Here is a 23838-nt window from a genome sequence, read left to right on the forward strand (position 1 = left end):
TTTTCCCTTATCTAAAGAATCTTCCTTTGTTGAGTTTTGGGAGTTTCTTACAATTTGTCAGAAGCGTTTTGTCCCCTGCCTATTGTTGAATCAATCTTATTTTATTCCTTTGGATTCTGCCTGTTCCTTTTTAAGTATGGACTTAAAATGAAATATGGGAATTGGGATAGGACTAAAGGATGGGCGGGCGGCCAGGGGCGGGAACAGCATGCGGACGTACCTGTGTGTGCAAATCTTGCCCGGTTTCACACCAGGGCGTTGGGAGGAAGCAGTTGCTCACCTCGTAACTTCTATGAAGGAGGCACACGGTGCCCGATGTACATTCCACCCAATAAGAGAGCCGGCTCAAGGTCCTGGGATTGGCTTTTGCCCAAATAAGTCACAAGGATAACAATGCAGCTGGAACACATCTGACATAGCTTGTCTTTTAAAAGTTAAATATACCCCCATGTGATATATAGCCAGCCAAGAGAGGGGGACAACTTGCTTCCCCCCCCCTCAACTGGAAGACACTTGGTGGGTGGGTTTTCTTTCTTTCAATTTTGGATGCGTTTCTTGTTTTAAGTTACCACACGGAGAGAAAATACCAACCCCCCCCCAAAAAAAATCTCTCTCCCCTCATGGTGACACTTTTCCCTCTTAAAAAAAAACAAAAAAAACTGGACTCCAGTTTATAGATTGTGTCGTTTCAATAGATGTTTTAGACTGGGAGTTATAGTCCCAACACGTCTGGAGAGCACCTGGTTGGCAGAAATAGCAATCGAGTGTTACACAGCTTAGAGGGTGCTGGATGACGGTGGTCTTTCCCTCGTGAAGGAATTTCTGTGAGAAAGACGTACAGCCAGCCATGCCCGGAGGAGATGCTAGCTGGCCTTTTAGCAACATCACTCCCCTCCACACACACATACCCCAAGCAGAGCAATTTCCAAACTGTTCTTTCTTTTGAAATTCCCCGCAACAAACAGCAAGGAAGGGAGAGGAAGAGTTTGCACTTCGAGCGTTGGTTCAAAAACTCAATCCGCTCGCTTTCGAACGGCCCACTCTCTCTCGCACATACACAAACGCGCGCACAAGAGTTGTGTCTTAAGCTTCGGGACCAGCCCTCAGCTGAAAAGGATGCGAACGGCAACAAAAGGGGCATCTCTGCCGTACTTTGGTCTGGTCACCACAGAGAACCTTCCGGAATCTCCCCAAGAAAGCTGGTAGAGGAACCTCCAGGGCTGAACAGTCCTTCTTTGTTAGACTCTCTTCTGTAGCATCCGGGGGGGGGGGGGGAACCGCCAAAAGGGGAATAAAATACCCCACCCCCCAAAATCAACTTTTCAGAGCTTCTGGTCCCCATTCAAACACCCCCTTCCCAAAAATATATGGTTCCTCCTTCAACACCATTGGAAAAGACGGCGCTGGGTGTTGGCCCATGGCTCTGAGCAATCAATGTCTTCCCCTTAAGCGTTTCCCCCTCAGACAGAGATAACAGGGAGAGCTAAAGGATCTGGAGCTTTCTGGAGCACGTCAAGTTACTGTGGACCAGATCCCACATGGCCAGCAGCTCCGAAGGGAGGAGTTTATGGACCACCAGCATGCTCTGGTAGAAGCAAGGCTCCTTGTTCATCTTGCTGTTCTTGTTTTTCACAATGCCAAATGTTTTGAAGCCGGCGTGGGCCACGGGCGTCACCTTGAGGACCTCCAAGCACATGCCCAAGAAGACGTCGTCGATGGGGTAGAGCTCCAGGCTCTCCGAGACTCTGTGGAGCTTCTTGGCCAGGGGGCCATCCATGACGAAACCACCGCCCCCTGCATAAGGCGGGTAGGTGTTCTTGTTGTACAAGGCGTTGGGGATGTAGTACTTGTTCTCCTTCTTGCGAATGGGCCGGGCCTTGAAGAGGACATCCCCCACGAACAGGTTGTCCGCCTTCTGGTCCTCCAGGAACTCCAGGATGTTGCCGGGGCTCACGTAGACGTCGTCGTCGCCCTTGAAGATGTACCGCACGTGGTCGCAGTAGATGTTGAACCACTTGAGGAAGTGCACTTCCTTGAGGGTGAGGTTGAAGAAGCTGTCCAGGAAGTCCCACTGCAAGATGTCCCCGTAGATGCGGTCCTCGTAGTCGAGGAGCTTCTGGTAATTGGCCCGCTCCTCTTCCTTGGAGGCAACGCCCAGGAGGAAGAGGGTCCGCACCTTCCTGCCCTCCACCTCTCTCTCCTGGCCCCACGTCCTGCGGATGGCCTCTCGCCGGTCATGCTGGGTGATGACGGACTTCACCACAATCAGCAGGTGGATGTCCCCGCGGCACTTCTCCGCGTGGTTGATCAGCATGGGGAAATAGCGGCAGTGGCGGTACAGCATGAACTGCCGGAAGTTGGGCTCCAGGCCTTTGAACCAGTCCTCCTTGCTGAAGTTCTGGTTGGCGGAGCAGTTGACGGAGGTGACGTCCCAAGACCACACCGCCTTCTCCGTCGCTTCCGTGGCCTTGAGACCCGGGCCCTGCTTCTTCCAGAAGTCACTGGCGACGGGGAGCATGCCGTCCCGCTTCTGAGCTTTCACAGACTCCTGGGCCGCGAGTTCTTTTTGCGGCTGGCCCTGGAGCAACTGGCTGGGTGCCATACCCCGCTGCAAGACTGTCACCGTCACCACAAGCAGGAAGGATAGGAAGACGCTTCTGTAGAGGGTTTTCTTCCTACGGTAAAAACAAAAGCAAGGCAAGGGGGTCAAAGCTGGGAGCAACGCAATAATAATAATAATTTATTATATATACCCCGCCCATTTGGCTGGGTTTCCCTAGTCACATAATATTAAAAACACGATAAAACACCAAACATTAAAAACTTCCCAATACAGGGCTGCCTTCAGATGTCTTCTAAAAGTCAGATAGTTGTTTATTTCCTTGACATCTGATGGGGGGGGTGGCGTTCCACAGGGCGGGCACCACCACCGAGAAGGTCCTCTGCCCGGTTTCCCGTAACCTCACTTCTCGCAGGGAGGGAACCGCCAGAAGGCCCTCGGCGCTAACAATACTAACACACTGCAGTCATCTTCTTGGAGAAAGGCTCTGATTAGATGACTGCTGCAGGTTACAGACTCCACTAGTATTTTTCGCTCCATAAGACGCACATTTTTCCTCCTAAAAAGTAAGGGGAAATATCTGTGCGTCTTACGGAGCGAATGGTGGTCCCTGGAGCCGAATTGCCCAGGGGCCAAAAGAGGATCATGCTTTTTATTTTACAAAGGGAAAAGGGGGTGTTGAAAGGACCCCGCTCAGCAGCTGATCAGCAAGAGATCGGGAGAGAGATAAGAGTCCCCGGCTCCCTTTCAGCCCCACCCCCTTGCCATGCCCTCCATTGTTGAATGTGCTGCAGAGGGAGGTTGTTTGTTTCCCCAGCGACATGTGACTGGCTGATTAGATTATCTGTCTGGAAACTGTAGGAAAGGCTCCCTTTCCTTTAGAAGCTGCAGAAATGTGAGTTGAACCCCATAAAAACGGGGCTTTTCCTCTTTGCTTTCCCCCCTTTGCAAAAGGAGCTTTGCTTTTCCCCCTTTGCAAAAAAGCTGCGAAACTTTTAGCTGATCCTCAAAAAACCAGAGCTTTTCCCTTTGCAAAAAAAGCTGCAAAACTTTTAGCTGATCCTCAAAAAAACAGGGCTTTTAGAGGAGGAAACCCATGAAAAACAATTTTCTGGGTTTCCTCCTCTAAAAACGAGGTGTGCCCTATGGTCTGGTGCGCCCCATGGAGCGAAAAATACGGTAGTAACTTGGGTTAAGAACTTCGCTTCAGGATGAGGACAGAAATCGGGCAGCAGCGGCGCGGAGGGACCCATGAGCAAAAATGGTGCTTCAGGTTAAGAACGATTTCAGGTGAAGAACAGACCTCCGGAACCAATTAAGTACGTAACCAGAGGCACCACTGTAGATGGCAAACTTTGGCTATTCTCCTACATAACGTTGTTGTTTTGTTCTTATTTCTTTAAAGACCTCACAGGTACATTCATTTGAATGACAGCTTTCAAAAACAAAGGGTGGGGGGGGGAGAAGCAAGTTAAAAAGTTTACTCAGAAAAGATATTAATGGAGATTATAGACAGCCCAGACAGGTTTCCAAAAACTACCGCTTGTTTAGTGTTGCATCAGAAGTATCCTGTTTGTTCCTTAACTTATAACTATGGTTTTATCTGCTCTTATAAGAGTTTCCGCAACCCTGCACTGCTGAACTTTGTTCTGTGAGCTGCTGATGAGGGCTCCGATTTAATCTTACCGTAAATCTCTTTGTGAAGTTGCTTATGCCTGGGAAGCAGGCTATAAAAATCCTTGAAATAAGAAAGTGGTGACGTCGTATCGGTCTAACTATTTACGAGCCCTGCTCACACTGATTACATTAATATCTTTCTTCAGGTGTTCTGGGCAGACATGTGCGGGCTACATTAAGTAAGAAGTGATGTGCCGGCCCTATTGGGACTAACTGGTCCCAAGGTGCTGGGGAATCATTTGCAAGTTTTCAGTACTTTCCACCCGACCTGAGACATCCCACCAAGTGGCAGCAAGAGAGAGACGTCAGCAGCCGAAATTTATTCCATTAGCAAAAAACTGAAGTCCTACCCAGGGCAGTGTCCAATTTCCGCAGGCTTACACACGCACACACCCCTCCCTGTGTTTCCAAATCCCTCGCATTCCAGTCACCTGGGCTCTCTCCATCAGTTTGCAACCGGCATTGGGGGGGTGGGGGTGGGGGGGAAGGCAGCAGTCAAGTTTCTGTTTGCGGAATGGGGCCTCCCCTGAATAGAAGGAGGTCTGTTTGCCGGCCTGGCCTCGGGGTCTACGGAGGACATTCTTCGCCCTCAAAGCTAGACCGAAGCGGGGAAGGGGCCGGGCGGGGGGGGGGGAAGAAACAGGGAGTTCGTCATTAGGGCTCTTTGATGCTTGTTGCATCGAATAAGTGCGCAATGTTCAGAGAGGCACACCTCCCAGCACTTCGGCCAGACAGGAACTGGGAGGTTTTCCCTCTGCAACTGCCATACGCTCCTCTCTCTTTATTTTTTAAAATATTTTTAAATTAAATTTTACATACATTCTTTTAAACACCCAATAGTATCCATCTCTTATACATATTTTTGACCTCCATCAACCACTTCTCAAGATTTTCAAATTTCCTAATCTCTTCTTGTATTTCCAACTTTTTAATCTCAATAATTGATTATTACCTTCCAAAATTATCTCCGCAACATTTCCTAAAATTAACCTTACAAAACCTCTTGTAAACCTATTAGCGTGATTTGTTGTTTACAATTGTCTTTCAAATATTTCTCAGAGTTAGTCCAATCCTTCAGGAATTCCTGGTCCCGCCGGTTTCAAATTCTTCCAGTCACCTTATCCAATTCTGGCGTAGTCCATTAACTTCATCTGCCATTCTTCGACCGTCGGTAATTCTTCTTGCTTCCATTTCTGTGCCAGTAACATTCTTGCTGCCGTCGTTGCGTAGAGGAACAATTTTTTTATCTTGTCTATTAATCTCTTTAAATCACAGTTTAAACGGTGGAACTCCCTCCCACAGGAGGCAGGGATGGCCACCAACTTGGGTGGTTTTAAAAAAGGATTAGACAAATTTGTGGAGGAGGAGAGGGCTATCAATGGCTACTAGCCAGGATGGCTATTGCTCTGCCTCCACAGCTGGGAGGCAGCAATGCTTCTGTATTGCAGGAGGGGAGTTCGAATCCTGCTCTTGTGTTTTGAATCCTGATTGCTGATTTCTCACAGTCATCTGAGCGGCTACCGTGAGAACAGGATGCTAGCAGTTCCAGCAATTCTAGTGTTATAGTAAAGGGAGAACATGTTTTCTCTTTCCACTTTCTCCATGCTGTGGATTATTTAATAACCTTCTACTATCATGTCGCCGCTTGCGTTTTCTCTGAAATTAAAAGTCCCAAACCCTGCTAATCTTTCCTCATGCAAAGGGTCACGCCATCCCAGGGGGCGGCAAGGTTTACCTCGCCTGGGCAGGTTCACTCCAGCGGAGATCCCTTCATGGGCTGGATCGCGCGTGAGCGCACGCACCCGTGATTTCCGGCGTCTGCGCAGACGTGATTTCCGATGCCGCAGAAGCGAGTCGCCGCACCAGTTTAGCGCAGCGCGCGGGCACTCTTTATGCGCGCAGCTCGGTTCGGGGACAGCTCGGGGGCCGGTTAAACGACCCCCGTGGGCCACTTGTGGCCCACGGCCTTAGCTTGCCGACCCCTGCTCCATCCCCTCGATAATTTTGGTGGCCCTTTTCTGAACCTTATCCAACTCCGCAATACAGTTACTGTACGTTTTTTTGGGTTGTACTCGCACCGAACCAGGAAGTACCGGAATGGGTTACTTCTGGGTTTTGGTGCACGCACATGCGCAGAAACACTAAATCACGACCCACGCGTGTGCAGAAGCGGCGCTACAGGTTGCGATCGCTGCGGGTTGCGAATGTGCCTCCCGCACGGATCACGTTCGCTACCCGAGCATCCACTGTATCCCTTTTCAGGTGTGGTGACCAGAACTGCGCAACAGTCTTTCGAATGCGGTCGCACCATTGCTCCGTATAACAGCATTATGATTCTTCATTAACTGCCAGGCCTCCCAGCTCCTCTCCTGCGCAATATCCTTCCTCCACCAGCCTCCACGGCTTCATTCACTCCTCCTTCCACAATGTGTTGCTCAAAGCAGCTTGCAGGTGTCAATGACAACACAAAAACACAACCAAGAGGACACAAAACTACCAGACTAAAAACATCAGCAAGAAAACGACAACACCAGGAAGGGTGGCACCCATAACAGCACCCTAAGCAGCAACAGAGTCAGAAGCTGGTTTAAACGGGAACACTTGCATTTGCCAGCAGAAGACACACAAAGAAAGGTATGATTAGAACCTGGGGCTCATGTACACCCGCCTTTGCCCTGCATTTCTAGACAGTGGTCCAGGCTTTCCAGGTCTGGATTCGAGCCCTTTTATTTTTTTTGTTTCTGGCGCTTCCCACACGAAAACCTGCTCTTTTCTGCTGAACAGGGCAATCTGCAGAAAACCCAAATTGCCATTTGTTCCAATTCAGCGTTAAAGAGCAGGTTTTCCTGGGGAAAGGGGCAGGGGGTGGGGGGAGCGCCCAGCCCAGGCCGTGACAGCGTGAACCTGTGCCTTAGAAAGCACAGGGCAAAAGGGAAGCGGGGAGAAGTCCCTAGTTTCTCGGAGCAATGGTACCCCAGTTTGGAATTAGCCAGGCGCCAGGCGCAGTTGGCCCCTGGCTTCTGACCACTTGCGACCAAGTGAAGATGCCCAGATGCCAGGATGGCACCTGACATCTCCGCCATCCGGGGATCATTGGATCTGGACTGTTTTCGCACACTAAGACCACATCCCATAGAATTCTACCCATTATATTTTATCAGCACGGTCAGAACCAAATTTCAGGAACCCAAATGCTTTTTTCTGCGCAACCTCAGCAGGAGCAGAGAACAACATTAATTGTTGTCGCTTGTCTCCACTTCCTCCACCGCACTGCCCTGCTCACAGCTGTGAAGAATATTGCTACATTATGAATGGTCCATGTCACCCTTAAGAAAAAGAGGTAGGTTTAGGCCAATATACAGGTGAAACTTGAAAAATTAGAATATTGTGGAAAGGTTCATTTCTTTCAGTAATTCAACTTAAAAGGTGAAACTAATATATGAGATAAACCCATGACATGCAAAGCAAGATATGTCAAGCCTTTATTTGTTATAATTGTGATGATGATGATGATGATGATAATAATAATAATAATAATAATAATAATAATAATAATTTATTTGTACCCCGCCCATCTGGCTGGGCCTCCCCAGCCACTCTGGGCAGCTTCCATCAAACATTTAAAATATCACAGTTTAAAAACTTCCCTAAACAGGGCTTCAGGTTTTTTCTGATTATGGCGTACAGCTGATGAGAACCCCAAATTAACAATCTCAACTTTGGGGTTTTCGTCAGCCGTACGCCATAATCATCACAATTTTAACAAACAAAGGCTTGACATATCTCGCTTTGCATGTCACGAGTCTATCTCGTATATTAAACTCCAGTAGCTAATGAAAACAACTGCTCACATAAATGGACTTTTCCACGATATTCTGATTTTTCGAGTTTCACCTGTTTTAACTTTTCTTCTTTAAGCTTTCAAAGTTCTTAACCGAGCTCAAGGTTGTCATCTGAATTAGTCAAATGTTTAACTGAGGATCAGTCACCATCAGTCCATCATTTGAAAAGAAAGACGTATGGGATGCTGGACAGATCCTGCAAGCTGCTCTGGTGTTCTTCTTTCATTGTTAGTGTGGGGTAGCAGCCGCCAGCCTCTCTGAAAACCACATTTCCCAGGATCCTTTAGGGAAAGCTGTTAACACTCAGGAACACATTAAATGTTTGCAGTTAGAACAGGAACCATTTTTATCAGGCTGGCTATCCTGGCGAACGGCTGGTGGGGACGGGACAGACCAGTTTGGCTCGATTCAAATTCCCACGTAGAGCAAAGGCGAAGCATTCCTCCTCTTGGTTTCAAAAGATGATCCTTTCAAGTGCCCAGAGGGCATCAACCTAGTGTCAGATCTTATCAAGAACTGAAATCACTCCTGCCCAGTGGCTGGTGCAATTCAGAAGGGCAGTTTCCATCCGTTGGGCCTGGAAACTACAAAGAATAGTTGCACGTTCCCAAGAATCACCTTTTTTATAATAATGCTTTATTCTTTTTTTTCCAGACAGAAAGTTACATTTGTTACCCAACAACTATAGTCCAATTCAACAAATCTAATGACTTTCTGCTCACCCAACACTGGTATTTATAACCCAAATTACATACAACTGCATTTTAAGGTTCCGTATGGAGACTCTTGAGAGTCCCATGGACTGCAAGAAGATCAAACCTATCCATTCTTAAAGAGGTCAGCCCTGAGTGCTCACTGGAAGGACAGATCCTGAAGTTGAGGCTCCAAGACTTTGGCCACCTCATGAGAAGAGAGGACTCCCTGGAAAAGACCCTGATGTTGGGAAAGATGGAGGACGCAAGGAGAAGGGGACGACAGAGGACGAGATGGTTGGACAGTGTTCTCGAAGCGACTGGCATGAGTTTGGCCAAACTGCGGGAGGCAGTGGAGGATAGGGGTGCCTGGCGTGCTCTGGTTGGACACAAAGAGTCGGACATGAATGAACGACTGAACAACAAATTATCTAATTGCATCCTCTCTAACATGTTTCTTAATTATGCTCTGCTATTTTCTGACACTCCAATTTCCAGTCTTCTTTAAAAGATTCTATCTTTTATCAGTGCCATCAATTTTGCCATCTCTGCGAATTCCAAGAGTCGCCTTTTAAGAGGATCACTAAATCAATTCAGATAATGCAAGACACTGTGAAGGGTGGGGAATCTAAGACCCTTTGGGTGTTGCCACACTCTGACTCTCAACAGCTGTTGGCCTACTCAAGACTTTGTAACCCTTCACAAGGCCAGCCGCCTCACAGACCTGTAGGCTGAGGGTCACGGGACATATAACCCTTTTCTCCTCTGCTACCGTAGGTGCTCTCCTGAAGTAGAGTATTTGCTGGGGGTGTATGGAATTCCTCCACTGGCAGCTTCAGGGAAGAGATAGTTCCCCTGGACTTCAGCAGGAGAGAAAAGGATTAAATTTAACACCTGCTCTGATTCAAGAAGACTAATAGAGGAAGAATTGATGCTTTTGAATCATGGTGCTTGAGGAGACACTTGAGAGTCCCATGGACTGCAAAAAGATCAAACTTATCCATCCTTAAAGAAATCAGCCCTGAGTGCTCACTGGAAGGACAGATCTTGAAGCTGAGGCTCCAGTACTTTCATAGAATCCTAGAGTTGGAAGGGACCACAAGGGCCATCTAGTCCAACCCCCTGCCAAGCAGGAAACACCATCAAAGCATTCCCGACAGATGGCTGTCAAGCCTCCGCTTAAAGACCTCCAAAGAAGGAGACTCCATCACACTCCTTGGTAGCAAATTCCACTGCCAAACAGCTCTCACTGTCAGGAAGTTCTTCCTAATGTTTAGGTGAAATCTTCTTTCTTGTAGTTTGAATCTATTGCCCTGTGTCCGCTTCTCTGGAGCAGCAGAAAACAATCTTTCACCCTCCTCTATATGACATCCTTTTAGATATTTGAACATGGCTATCATATCACCCCTTAACCTTCTCTTCTCCAGGCTAAACATACCCAGCTCCCTAAGCCGTTCTTCATAAGGCATTGTTTCCAGGCCTTTGACCACTTTGGCCACCTCATGAGAAGAGAAGACTCCCTAGAAAAGACCCTGATGTTGGGAAAGATGGAGGGCACATGGAGAAGGGGATGACAGAGGATGAGATGGTGGGACAGTGTTCTCGAAGCTACTAATATGAGTTTGGCCAAACTGTGAGAGGCAGTGGAGGATAGGGGTGCCTGACGTGCTCTGGTCCATGGGGTCACGAAGAGTCGGACAGGACTTAACTACTAAACAACAACAACAACAACTGATTCAAGGATTCCCCACACAGCTGATGCAATTTGCATTTCTCAAATACCTGCAGATTTCAAATACCCAGTGCTTTTTTGGGGGGGGGAACAAAGCAGGGGTAGCCATACCCCTAAACATTTTGTGAATCAAAGTTTGGCCTTATTGAGGGTCAGTATTTCAATATGAGTAGAAGAATGAGAGTACCCCATAACATTTATTTTTTACAACAAAAGCACTGCAAAGATCCATTTCATGTCAAGTTTGGCTCTTACTCAAACTTGGAGCAATATACACCAGATGTATTTTGGTTGAGCTTTTTTTTACAAAAACACCAAAGAAAAGTAGTGATTATTCAGTTGACTTCTCTAAGATCCAGGACAAAGGCCCACCTTTTGGGAAACCCACTGCCCCCCCCCATCAATTCCACCTTTGAAATTCCAAAATCCAGATGTAGGACTGCAGCTAGGTTTTTTCAGTGTTGAAGAGATATCTCTAAATATGTGGGGGGGGGGGGAAATGGCTTAGGACCTCAATATCTTAAGGACCGCCTCTCCCCATATAAACCGACCTGGACCCTGCGCTTGCCACCTGAGACCCTTCTCTTATGTCCCCCATCCCAGAGAGATTTGGAGGGTGGCCTTTTCTGTAGTGGCTCCCCGACTGCTGTCCTTTTCCTTATCAATAATTTAAATTGCAGAAAAGGGGAGGGGGGATCAAAATTATGCGAGTAGCAGTCTTTTAAGCAATCTTAATTAAGCAATCTTAATTCTGGAATTGAGATTGCCGGAAGAAATATCAACAACCTCAGATATGCTGATGACACAACCTTGATGGCAGAAAGTGAGGAGGAATTAAAGAACCTTTTGATGAGGGTGAAAGAGGAGAGCGCAAAATATGGTCTGAAGCTCAACATCAAAAAAACTAAGATCATGGCCCATCACCTCCTGGCAAATAGAAGGGGAAGAAATGGAGGCAGGGAGAGATTTTACTTTATTGGGCTCCATGATCACTGCAGATGGTGACAGCAGTCACAAAATTAGAAAACGCCTACTTCTTGGGAGAAAAGCAATGACAAACCTAGACAGCATCTTAAAAAGCAGAGACATCACCTTGCCGACAAAGGTCCGTATAGTTAAAGCTATGGTTTTCCCAGTAGTGATGTACGGAAGTGAGAGCTGGACCATAAAAAGACTGATCGCCGAAGAATGGATGCTTTTGAATTATGGTGCTGGAGGAGACTCTTGAGAGTCCCATGGACTGCAAGAAGATCAAACCTATCCATTCTGAAGGAAATCAGTCCTGAGTGCTCACTAGAAGGACAGATCCTGAAGTTGAGGCTCCAGTACTTTGGCCACCTCATGAGAAGAGAAGACTCCCTGGAAAAGACCCTGATGTTGGGAAAGATGGAGGGCACAAGGAGAAGGGGACGACAGAGGATGAGATGGTGGGACAGTGTTCTCGAAGCTACCAACATGAGTCTGACCAAACTGCAGGAAGCAGTGGAAGACAAGAGTGCCTGGCGTGCTCTGGTCCATGGGGTCACGAAGAGTCGGACACGACTGAACGACTGAACAAACAAAAGCAGACCCTTGTGACTAGCTGGGCTCTTGTTCTGAACCGCGATAGCACCTCAGCAACATCACAGAACAACTGATAAAGTGGATTGACTTGTGGACGGTCCAGCATAAATCTACCACTAATAAAATACCATTGCATCAATGACGCAATGCAGAATACGCCTATAAGGGGGGGAAAGGAAAACCCACCCTACTGGTCTGAAGGGGCCCTTGATTCAGCCGGAGGGCTACTCACACAATCTGAACTTTTTCCTCATTGAGCGATCAATCCCTGCTTGGGAGAAGACTGTGTGAGCTACATGCAAGGGTTTAAAACAGAGGGACTCTTGTACGCTGCAGCACGTCAAATACAAGATGAATATGGAAGGCACAACTTTAGACTAGCAAGATTTGTGCCAACATATTTTTTTAAAAAAAAAATCTTTTGAAAAAACAACAACATACCACTATGTTTCATCCACTGGAGAAAATTACAGAGGTTGCAGAGACACGGTCTATGATGCAGCCAAAGTCAAGCGCCGCTGGTTTTCAACAAGACTTGTGGCTTCACAGTGGCTGGATCAGGCCATTGCCCTGCGTTACGTTAGGCTGCAGCCTGGCAAAATGAGAAGGCATGGGAAAGGAAAACTACAAGCCCAGGAAAATCTGCCCTAAAGCATAAGGGAAGTACTATCCAATGTCTCTCCCCCCCCCCCAATTTGAAGATTTATAATGTGCAAATTGGAGGGGTGCAGGTGGTGCTGTGGTCTAAACCACAGAGCCTAGGGCTTGCCGATCAGATGGTCGGCGGTTCGAATCCCCACAATGGGGTGAGCTCCCGTTGCTCGGCCCCTGCTCCTGCCCACCTAGCAGTTCAAAAGCACGTCAAAGTGTAAGTAGATAAATAGGTACCAGTCCGGTGGGAAGGTAAACGGCATTTCCGTGCTCTGCTCTGGTTCACCAGAAGCGGCTTAGTCATGCTGGCCACATGACCCGGAAGCTGTACGCCGGCTCCCTCGGCCAATAAAGCGAGATGAGCGGCACAACCCCAGAGTCGTCCGCGACTGGACCCAACGGACAGAGGTCCCTTTACCTTTACCTTTACAGTTGTACAATATTACTTAAAATGTCTGCGGCTGTAATCAGGTGACCTGTTTGCTTAACATTCATCCTGGTCTGCTTCAAGGGAAGATTAGACAGTGTTGCGTTAAGAAAATGTTATACTACACTTTCCAGTGATTTTTTCTGGTAGCTGCTTCTGGGGAGATTAGATGGGCGTCGAGTCGGGCCAAGTGTCACTCTGATTCTTCCCACACTGGCAATTTCCCTGACCGCTTTCCTTATCGCAAAACGTATTATCTGTTCGGGGAAGCGGGTTCCTTGCGCAAGACCTCTCTGTCACCCACAATCGTGCAGCCTGAATTTGCCGATGTGGGAATAGCGACAGCCTGGAAGCGCCCTGGGCCATCCTTCAGGGATCGCCTTCTTAAACAAAGGTGACTGTGCAAATACCAAGGTGCTCAGCTCTTATCTAATTTAAGTTGGCAACTTATTCCAGAGAACCTTTGTGTAGTACATTTACAGGGATTTAAAAGCGTGGCGTGTTCCATTATCCCAATCAAGAGCTTCGAGGTTTTTTCTTCTTCTTACAATCAAGCAGTATTTAAATTGCATGAAATAAATAAAAATTATTTACAACGTCCTTGCAAGGTAGGCCAGTACTGTAATCCCCGTGTGAGGGCAGGAGAAAAATCACCAGCAGCCAATCATAGAATCATAGAATCCTAGAGTTGGAAGAGACCCCAAGGGCCATCCAGTCCAACCCCCTGCCAAGCAGGAAACACCATCAAAGCATTCCTGACAGATGGCTGTCAAGCCTCCGCTTAAAGACCTCCAAAGAAGGAGACTCCACCACACTCCTTGGTAGCAAATTCCACTGTAGAACAGCTCTTACTGTCAGGAAGTTCTTCCTAATGTTTAGGTGGAACCTTCTTTCTTGTAGTTTGAATCCATTGCCCCATGTCTGCTTCTCTGGAGCAGCAGAAAACAACCTTTCTCCCTCCTCAATATGACATCCTTTTATATATTTGAGCATGGCTATCATATCACCCCTTAACCTTCTCTTCTCCAGGCTAAACATACCCAGCTCCCTAAGCCGTTCCTCATAAGGCATCGTTTCCAGGCCTTGGACCATTTTGGTTGCCCTCCTCTGGACACCTTCCAGCTTGTCAGTATCCTTCTTGAACTGTGGTGCTCAGAACTGGACACAGCATTCCAGGTGAGGTCTGACCAGAGCAGAATATAGTGGTACTATTACCTCCCCTGATCTGCAATCAGTTTGCAGCAGAACAGAGAACTGAAATGGGAAGTTCACACTCTTCGTGCCCCCCGCCACTCTCTCTGGCAGCACCGAAGAGCTCTTTTGCCAACTGTGACTAGTGTCCTGCAGCAACAGATTTTTAATAAAAAGGGGGTAGCGGCTGCGAGCATTCAAACCTGCCGCAAAACTGCGTACCCTGAGCTGAAGCCCAACACTTGGATGCAGTGAGTGTGGAAGCATGAAAACACATTTTGTGCATGGTCGGAGGCACCTCCCACATCTCACAATCTAAGGCAGGGGTCAGCAAGGTTTACCTCACCTGGGCCGATTCACCCCAGCGGAGATCTCTCCATGGGTTGGATCACACGCACGGCCACGATTTCCAGCATCTGTGTTTGCGCAGATGCGATTTCCGGCACCATGGAAGCATGTCCCCACACTGCACTGCACCGGTTTAGCATAGAGCGCAGGGACTCGCCGAGCGGGCAGCTCGGTTCAGGGGCAGCTTGTGGGCTAGTTAAATGACCCCCATGGGCTGCTTGTGGCCCATGGGCCTTAGGTTGCCTACCCCTGATCTAAGCCCTGGCATTTGGAAACAAGGTAAGAATGCCAATTTATTTTAAAACAGCACAGGAGTAGCTCCCATCCCCTGCTCTTGATAGTTCTGAAAACTGGACTCTGCTTTCGTTATGAATCAAATCTGTGGCATGTGACTCCTTGTCCAGTCTTAATGCAAACCCCGTTCCCCGTCATATTTTACTGGTATGATAAGCTAACCAACTTTTTTTTCCAAAGACAAGTTAGTCTTGTTTTCAACCCTATGAAATCCAACCTGCCATTATTTGTACAGTCGTACCCCGGCTTACGTACTTTTCAGGTTACGAACTCCGGTAACCTGGAAGCGCAACCCGGAGCACGCGCGACGCACGGATACACAAAACCATTTTGCGCAATTCGCGCATGCGCAAACCGCTACTTCCGGGTTTTCCGCATGCTTGTTCGGGTTGCATACTTTTCAGGTTACGAACTGTAACCCGGAACCAATTACGGTACATACGCAACCCGGGGTACCACTGTACAGGTGAAACTCAAAAAATCAGAATATTGTGGGAAAGTCCATTTACGTAAGCAATTGTTTTCATTAGCTACTGGAGTTTAATATATGAGATAGACTCATGACATGCAAAGCGAGATATGTCAGGCCTTTGCTTGTTGTAATTGTGATGATTATGGCGTACGGCTGATGAAAACCCCAAAGTTGAGATTGTTAATCTGGGGTCCTCATCAACTGTATGCCATAATCATCACAATTATAACAAGTAAAGGCTTGACGTATCTCGCTTTGCATGTCACGAGTCCATCTCATATATTAGTTTCACCTTTTAAGTTGAATTACTGAAAGAAATGAACCTTTCCACAATATTCTAATTTTTCAAGTTTCACGTGTACTTATTGCTAATGCTGATCAGCTGAAGAATTTTGAATGGAGGTCAGTTATATATATTTATTTTTTATTTACTGCGTCTATATCTCTCCTTCATTTCCCAGGTTCTCCCCCTCCACATTTACGGTAATCAACACAACAATCCTGTGAGGGAGGTTAGGCCGAGAGGCAGCCCAAGGTCACCCCGTGAGCTTCGTAGAATCACAGAGTTAGAAGGGGCCACAAGAGTCATCTAGTCCAACCCCCTGCAATCCCAATGTGGGACTCGAACCCACAACCCTGAGATTAAGAGTCCCACGCTCTGCCAGCTGAGTTATCCCCACAGGCTGAGTGGGCATTTGAACCCTGGTCTCCAAGATTCTGGTCCAACACTCTAACCACAACACCACACTGGCTCTGAAGACACAAAAGATAAATCATTTTTATTTTTATTTCGGTGGGGAAATCCACCTTTCCAGCACATTACTAGATTGCTCTTCTGAATGCTGACAATCCTGGAAATTACACAAGAGGAACAGGCAGTTAAATAGCTAAGCTTACTCATACAGTTCCTCGACCCAGCCGCAGGTGTGTGACTTTCTCCCCAGTCATGAAATTAACACTTTCTTTTCATCAAAAGTGAAACTGAGACCCTCAGGCCTAACGCATTAAGGCTGCTGCATGGGACGAAATAAACGAAACTTCAGCCTGGAATGAAGAAATGAAACCTAAAAAGGCTAAAGCTTGTGCAAGGGGAAGATAAGGAGAAGGCCTGCTGTAACGTAAGGGCATCATAGAACCAAAGAATTGCAGAGTTGGGAGGGACCCCGAGGGTCATCTAGTCCAACCCCCCGCAATGCAGGAATCTCGGCTAAAGCATCCATGGCAGATAGCCACCCAACCTCCGCTTCCAGCCAGCAGTTTAGATCCCAGTGCACAAAATCTCCCCTGTGGCAGATTTGCCATTTCCTGTTGCTCTATGCAAAAAGAACAAAAGAAAACAGAAAAAACATTAAGTCACCCGCTCAGAAGCTTTCAGCTATAAAACAGGCTGTGGATTCTCCTCCATGGAAGCAGCAGCGGTCTGAACTAAGTGACAGCAGGTCCTTAAGAGGAGATATTTAGGAGGGACAGTGTGGTGTAGTGGTTAGAGCATTGGACTAAGACCTGGGACGCGAAGGTTCAAATCCCCACTTGGCCATGAAGATCTCGCCTTGGGCCAGTCACTGCCTCTCAGCCTAACCTTCCTCACAGGGTTATTGTAGGGATTAAATGAGGAGGGAACCATCTACAACACCCTGAACTCCATGGAGGAAAAAATGCAGTAAAATAATTAAATAAGGTAAAGGGACCCCAAACCATTAGGTCCATTCGCGGATGACTCTGGGGTTGCGGTGTTCATCTCGCTTTATTGGCCGAAGGAGCTAGCGTACAGCTTCCGGGTCATGTGGCCAGCAAGACTAAGCCGCTTCTGTCAAACCACAGCAGCGCATGGAAATGCCGTTTACCTTCCCACCGGACTGGTACCTATTTATCTACTTGCACTTTGACGTGCTTTTGAACTGCTAGGCTGGCAGGAGCAGGGACTGAGCAACGGGAGCTCACCCTGTCACGGGGATTTGAACCGCTGACCTTCTGATCAGCAAGCCCTAGGCTCTGTGGTTTAACCCACAGCGCCACCCGCGTCCCGCTAAAATAATTAAATAGGAGGTGTCAAAAGACACAGCCAGACAACCTAGTTATTGAGCACCCATCTTTATTTGTTTGCAGGGAGATTGAACCATGTGTTCTATTTGATGGGCATTAAGTCTTATATCTATATAACCTATCCATTCTTAAGGAAATCAGCCCTGAGTGCTCACTGGAAGGACAGGTCCTGAAGCTGAGGCTCCAGTACTTTGGCCGCCTCACGAGAAGAGAAGACTCCCTGGAAAAGACCCTGATGTTGGGAAAGATGTTGGACTCCAACTCCCATCAGTCCCAGCAAGTGGGTCAGTGGTCAAGGAATATGGGATCTGTAGTCCAGGAACATCTGGAGGTGCCCTAGCTCTCTCCCTAATCTAATGCCACTTTACGTGTTGGAAAAGCCAGCTGTAGTCAGTTAAAATAAATACATATGTTTAAATATAGTTAATGCATGGGAAAGTTGGCCACTGTCAGAACAGAATGCTGCACTAGATGGGGCTTTGGGCCTGATCCAGCCAGAAATGTATCCAAGCAAACATTTCTACTGATGACCCAACCTGTTCTTCCAGGTTAATGAAAGCAAGGTGGAGCCCCCAAAGCTCTGGCTGAACGGGGGTCTGTAACCCTCACAAATATCATGCAAAGTTTCAAAAAGAGGGCGGTCTTTAAAAGGTACTGTCAGAAATAGACTTGTTCCTTGGAGGGGATTGACATGCTGTCAAATCAGCATATGCATAAATAGTTGGAATTGTGAACAAGTCATTTGACACATTAGCATCTGAAATGTCCCTCTTCCCACCCAGAGTCCTCATGATAGATTTAATTACAGAGAGACAGTAACAAGGCCAGATTCCAAGGTCAAAATATGCAGGAACCAGAAATTGGATTCCAGTCTTGAGCTTGGGGGCAGCGTGAGCTATGGATACTTTCTGCGTAGAATTCAGTTCCTGAAGATACAAAATACCGTTTATTTTTAAAAATGTGATTCTGTTTATGAATTGCATTGCATAGAATATCTGCGGCAGGAGCTCACCGAGTGCTCACTGAAAGGACAGATCCTGAAGCTGAGGCTCCAATACTTTGGAGAAGGGGACGACAGAGGACGAGATGGTGGGACAGTGTTCTCGAAGCTACCAACATGAGTCTGACCAAACTGCGGGAGGCAGTGGAAGACAGGAGTGCCTGGCGTGCTCTGGTCCATGGGGTCACGAAGAGTTGGACACGACTAAACAACAACAACAATACTTATATGTTTGCGGGGAGTTTAGAGGGATGGTGCACCAAAAGCAAGTGTTCCCTCCACACTGCCCTTTCCCTTATGCTTTTCACATCTTCACTTTCCTTATCGCAAAAAGTCTGATCTTCCGGGGAAGCAGGTTTGTTGTGCAAGACCCTCACAACCAGCTATATAATGATGCAACCTGACTGCGCGGAAGGTGACCGAACTCCTCACAAAAATAGCCACCAAACTTCTCCGGAGCGCCATACAGAGATGGTGCGGAAAAGGAGATCCTCCTCCACTCCACTCTCAATCCTTCCGATTTCTGGAGGCTGTGCAAACTTGTCCCAAACCAACTCGCCCCTTTTTTTACAGGAGGAAGATGCAAATTTTGCTGCAAATTCACCTAAACTAAAACCCCCAGGAGCTAAGATACATCAGCAGCCTGACATCTAAGGCAGCTTCCATCTTTCCCTTACACAATTTCCGAGCACAATTCAAAGTGTTGGTGCTGACCTTTAAAGCCCTAAACGGCCTCGGCCCAGTATACCTGAAGGAGCGTCTCCACCCCCATCGTTCTGCCCGGAAACTGAGGTCCAGCGCCGAGGGCCTTCTGGCAGTTCCCTCACTGCGAGAAGTGAGGTTACAGGGAACCAGGCAGAGGGCCTTCTCGGTGGTGGCACCCACCCTGTGGAACGCCCTCCCATCAGAGGTCAAAGAGATTAACAACTACCTGAAATTTAGAATACATCTGAAGGCAGCCCTGTTTAGGGAAGTTTTTAATGTGTGACATTTTAATGTATTTTTAATTTTCATTGGAAGCCACCCAGAGTGTCTGGGGAAACCCAGCCAGTTGGGCAGGGTACAAATAATAAATTATTATTATTATTATTATTATTATTATTATTATTATTATTATTACAGGTAACACAAGATGGTGAGTCCCTGGCATCTCCTGTTAGGACTTGGGATGCCCCCATCTATAAACCCTGGAGAGTTAGCAGTCAACGTACAATACTGAGCTTGATGGACCAAACTTATCCTGTGCAAGGGAGCTTCCTAGGCAATTGCAAAAAGGTTGATGCCAGTGGTCTCTTCCTACCTTTAGCCAGGAGGAACAGAAGGTCTGTTGTAGTTCATGAATAGACCACTGGCCAGTGTTCTAGCAGACCCCATAAATGGACCTTGATTTGATCCTGTAAGCAATTGCTCATGTTTCAAAGCAATACTTTTCATACTCTGGATCGCTGAGCAGAAAATCAGCGGCAGCTTAAATGTTAAACTGGATGCACACTCCTGGCTCTGCAGAGGTGCTACACGCCAGTGGACTAGTATCCTAGTCTCTTTTTAAAAAATAATAATGAAGGAACAAATAAGAGTTTGGCCACTTGTCCTCCACTCCAACCCCCCCTGCAACAATCAGCATCATATTTTGATTCGCAAGTTGCTCAAGGGATGCTCAAGGGACGACTCTGCGAGGTAGGTTGGGTTGAAAGTGTGTGAGCACCAGCACCAAGTCATCCACGGAGCCCTATGGGTGAAAAGTCTACACCTGTGATCCAATTACTTGGGAGTAACCCCCCCTAAACCACAGAGCCTAGGGCTTGCCGATCAGAAGGTTGGCGGTTTGAATCCCCGCGACGGGGTGAGCTCCCGTTGCTCGGTCCCAGCTCCTGCCAACCTAGCAGTTTGAAAGCACATCAAAGTGCAAGTAGATAAATAGGTACCGCTCCGACGGGAAGGTAAACGGCGTTTCTGTGTGCTGCTCTGGTTCGCCAGAAGCGGCTTTGTCATGCTGGCCACATGACCCGGAAGCTGTCTGCGGACAAACGCCGGCTCCCTCAGTCTATAGAACGAGATGAGGGCACAACCCCAGAGTCGTCTGCGACTGGACCTTATGGTCAGGGTTCCCTTTACCTTTACCTTTAACCCCTACTAAATACAGGAAGACTTCTGCATAATCATCAGACACAGGATCACACCGTAAGTCTTTCTCTAGTAGGTCTCAGCAATCTTTTTATTTCAGGATGAAAACCTCAAACTGAGAAAATGCAAGGCTGGAATGGAAAAATAGGGTTGTTTCTGAGAAGGATCCGTACGGTTTGCAAGCATCTTTGGCCACCGACTTCCCTCTCTCTCAGCTGCAGAGGCATATGACTCTCAGACCTGCATTTCCTAACTTCCTAAATGCATTAAAAGTCCTACCCATTGATATGCTGTCAGCTAATAAAGAGAAAATATGAAGAACTTTGCCTGAGCAATGCAACGGCCCATCGAGTCCAGCAGCCTGTTCTCCCAGGGACCAAGCAGACAGCACAGGGAACCTGCAAGCGGGATCTGGGCCCAAGAACATCTCTCTCCCCTCCTGTGGCTTCCAAAAACCGGCATTCAGAGGCGCACTGCCCGACAGCGGAGGCAGAACATCGCCACTGTGGCTAGCGAGCCACTGGGAAACTTCTTTGTTTCTGTCCTGAATCTGCTATCATTCAGCTTCCCTGGTTGACCCTGTGCTCTAGGATTATGAATGGCGGAGGTTTCTCGCTGTCCATTTTCTACGCACCATCTCAGACATCTCTACTATTGTTCCCCCCACCCCTTTAAGAGTTGTGATGGGTGTGTGTGTATGTGCATGTGTGGCTGAAAATGTGTTTTGTTTTTTGCTTTTTGTCTTGTTTTTATGGGGTGGCATTCAATTTCGTTGCACTTGTACAGTGACAATAAAGAAATCTTATCTTATCTTACTTCACTTTTTCTCTGAACTGAAAATTCCCAAACGCTGCAACCATGGGGGGGGGGAGCAGGTGTCGCTCCCTCCGCTTGGTCGTTTTGGCCGCCCTTTCCTGAACATTTTCCAACTCCACAATAGCCTTTTGGAGGTCCAAGAACCAGAAAATGCACACAGCATTCCTAGCAGGGTCTCGCTACTCATTCTGTAGGGCAGCCTTAAGATATCGCCAGTTCTGTTTGGGATCTCTCTCTCTCTTAAGAAATTCCCTAGTATGGAATTTGCACTTTCCACCCTGCACGGTTTCAACATCTTCATCCAGCCATCCCCAGGCCCACTTATCATCGCCTTTTGTTTTTTTTTACAAGAACACTGAAGTCTGGGCATAAAAAAATAAAAAGGAATGGGGGCATAGTTGTCAACTTTTCCCTTTTTCTTGCGAGGAATCCTATTCGGAATACTGGCATTTCCCTTTAAAAAAAGGGGAAAGTTGAGAGCTATGAATGGGGGTGGGGCGAGTGAAGCAAAGCACAGAAAACATTAATACTGTGGTGGTTACTCTGCAAACAAGAGCTGGAGTTGAAGAAAACCATTCTGCTCCATGCTTTTAATCCCAACCGCTAGGATGGTGTTTTAGCAGGAAAGGAAAAACGAAGCAGGGAGGATGAGAAAAACTCGTGCTAAAAAAGGAAGAAGGAAGGAGCCTTGAATTGGGATGCTCAATTTAGCCAGAGATAAAGATGGGAAAGGAAGGGGGCGATTCTTAAACGCGCTTCTTGGAGACCAAAAGAAAAAAGGGACCCTCGGAGTTGGAGCAAGCAACGCACAGCTGGAAAAGATGCAAATCTTTTTGAAAAAGAGCCGCACTCACCACTGGAACATGCTTGGACGCCTCCGAGCCGGGAGAAGTTTTTCTGGGTTGAAGGGAGCACAAAAAGAGGCGTCTTCTGGTCCCCACGCGGAGCGCAGGCGGCGGCGGATGGGATGGCCGCAGCAGCTTCTGAGCCGAAGGAGAAGCGCCTCGCCGCTCGCCGCCGCCGCCGGACCCTCCTCTCGCTCGGCCGAAAGGTGGAGCCACCAAGAAGCGCGCCTCTCGCCCGCAGGTGCTTAACCCTTCCGCCGCTGCAGGGCTCCACGTCCACGTGCGCGCGCGCCCGCCCGCCCGCCCGGCGGTTGCTAGAGCAAGCGAGCGAGCGCGCAACTCGGGGAAGGAGCTTCCAGGCTGCAAGCTTGCAGCTCACGCAGCAATCTTCGGCAGGGAGGAGACGGCTGCAGCATGACCGGCAATCGTGACCTTGTTTTGGAATTGATTTATTTAAAAAAAAAACAAAAAACATCACCGTGATACCTGGGAAGGGTACAGTGTACAGTGGCGGGTAGTTCCGTCGGTTACAATCGCAAAGACTATGTTGTTCAAAAAAGCAATCATGGAATTGTAGAGTTGGAAGGGAGCCCAAAGGTCGTCTAGGCCAACCCCCTGCAATGCAGGAAAATCGCAGCTAAATGGGTTGAGTTACTGCAGACTTGGGCAACCCAGTGCCCTCCAGGTGTGTCTCTGGGGCCAAGGGGAGTTGTACTCCGAAATATATGGGCAAAGGCTGCCCATATATTTTTAAAAATATATACATATTTATATATATGTATATACATATTTATGCGAGAGGCAGTGAAGGATAGGCGTGCCTGGCGTGCTCTGGTCCATGGGGTCACGAAGAGTCGGACACGACTGAACGACTGAACAACAACAATAAATATATACTTTAAAAATATGTATGTATAAATATGTATGTATAAATATATACATGTATAAATATGTATGTATAAATATATACTTTGAAAATATATACATATATTGCTTGCTCTTTTAAGATTTTGTCTTGCTGGAGGGGGGTGCTGGGGGGGGGACTGCTTGATGTTGGACTCCAACTCCCATCAGCCCCAGCAAGTGGGGTCAGTGGTCAAGGAATATGGGATCTGTAGTCCAGGAACATCTGGAGGTGCCCTAGCTCTCTCCCTAATCTAATGCCACTTTACGTGATGGAAAAGCCAGCTGTAGTCAGTTAAAATAAATACATATGTTTAAAAATAGTTAATGCATGGAAAAGTTGGCCACTGTCAGAACAGAATGCTGCACTAGATGGGGCTTTGGGTCTGATCCAGCCAGAAATGTATCCAAGCAAACATTTCTACTGATGACCCAACCTGTTCTTCCAGAATAATGGAAGCAAGGTGGAGCCCCAAAAGCTCTGGCTGAACGGGGGTCTGTAACCCTCACATATATCATGCAAAAATTTGCAAGTTTCAAAAAGAGGGCGGTCTTTAAAAGGTACTGTCAGAAATAGACTTGTTCCTTGGAGGTGATTGACATGCTGTCAAATCAGCATATGCATAAATAGTTGGAATTGTGAGCAAGTCATTTGACA

At 47.5% G+C, this 23838-nt stretch overlaps 1 protein-coding gene across 1 annotated transcript; it reads right to left on the reverse strand.

The window, feature by feature from the left end:
• Nucleotides 1–1309: 1309 nt before the first annotated feature.
• On the reverse strand, nucleotides 1310–22417 carry B3GNT7 (UDP-GlcNAc:betaGal beta-1,3-N-acetylglucosaminyltransferase 7). Its single transcript, XM_033150873.1, has 2 exons — nucleotides 22287–22417; nucleotides 1310–2675 (listed from the first exon to the last, which is right to left on the reverse strand). The coding sequence occupies exons 1-2, from the start codon at nucleotides 22295–22297 to the stop codon at nucleotides 1484–1486; spliced, it is 1203 nt and encodes a 400-aa protein (XP_033006764.1). The 5' UTR covers nucleotides 22298–22417; the 3' UTR covers nucleotides 1310–1483.
• Nucleotides 22418–23838: the final 1421 nt, after the last annotated feature.

This window comes from Lacerta agilis, chromosome 5, assembly GCF_009819535.1.
Source record: "Lacerta agilis isolate rLacAgi1 chromosome 5, rLacAgi1.pri, whole genome shotgun sequence".
Classification (NCBI taxonomy): Eukaryota; Metazoa; Chordata; class Lepidosauria; order Squamata; family Lacertidae; genus Lacerta; species Lacerta agilis.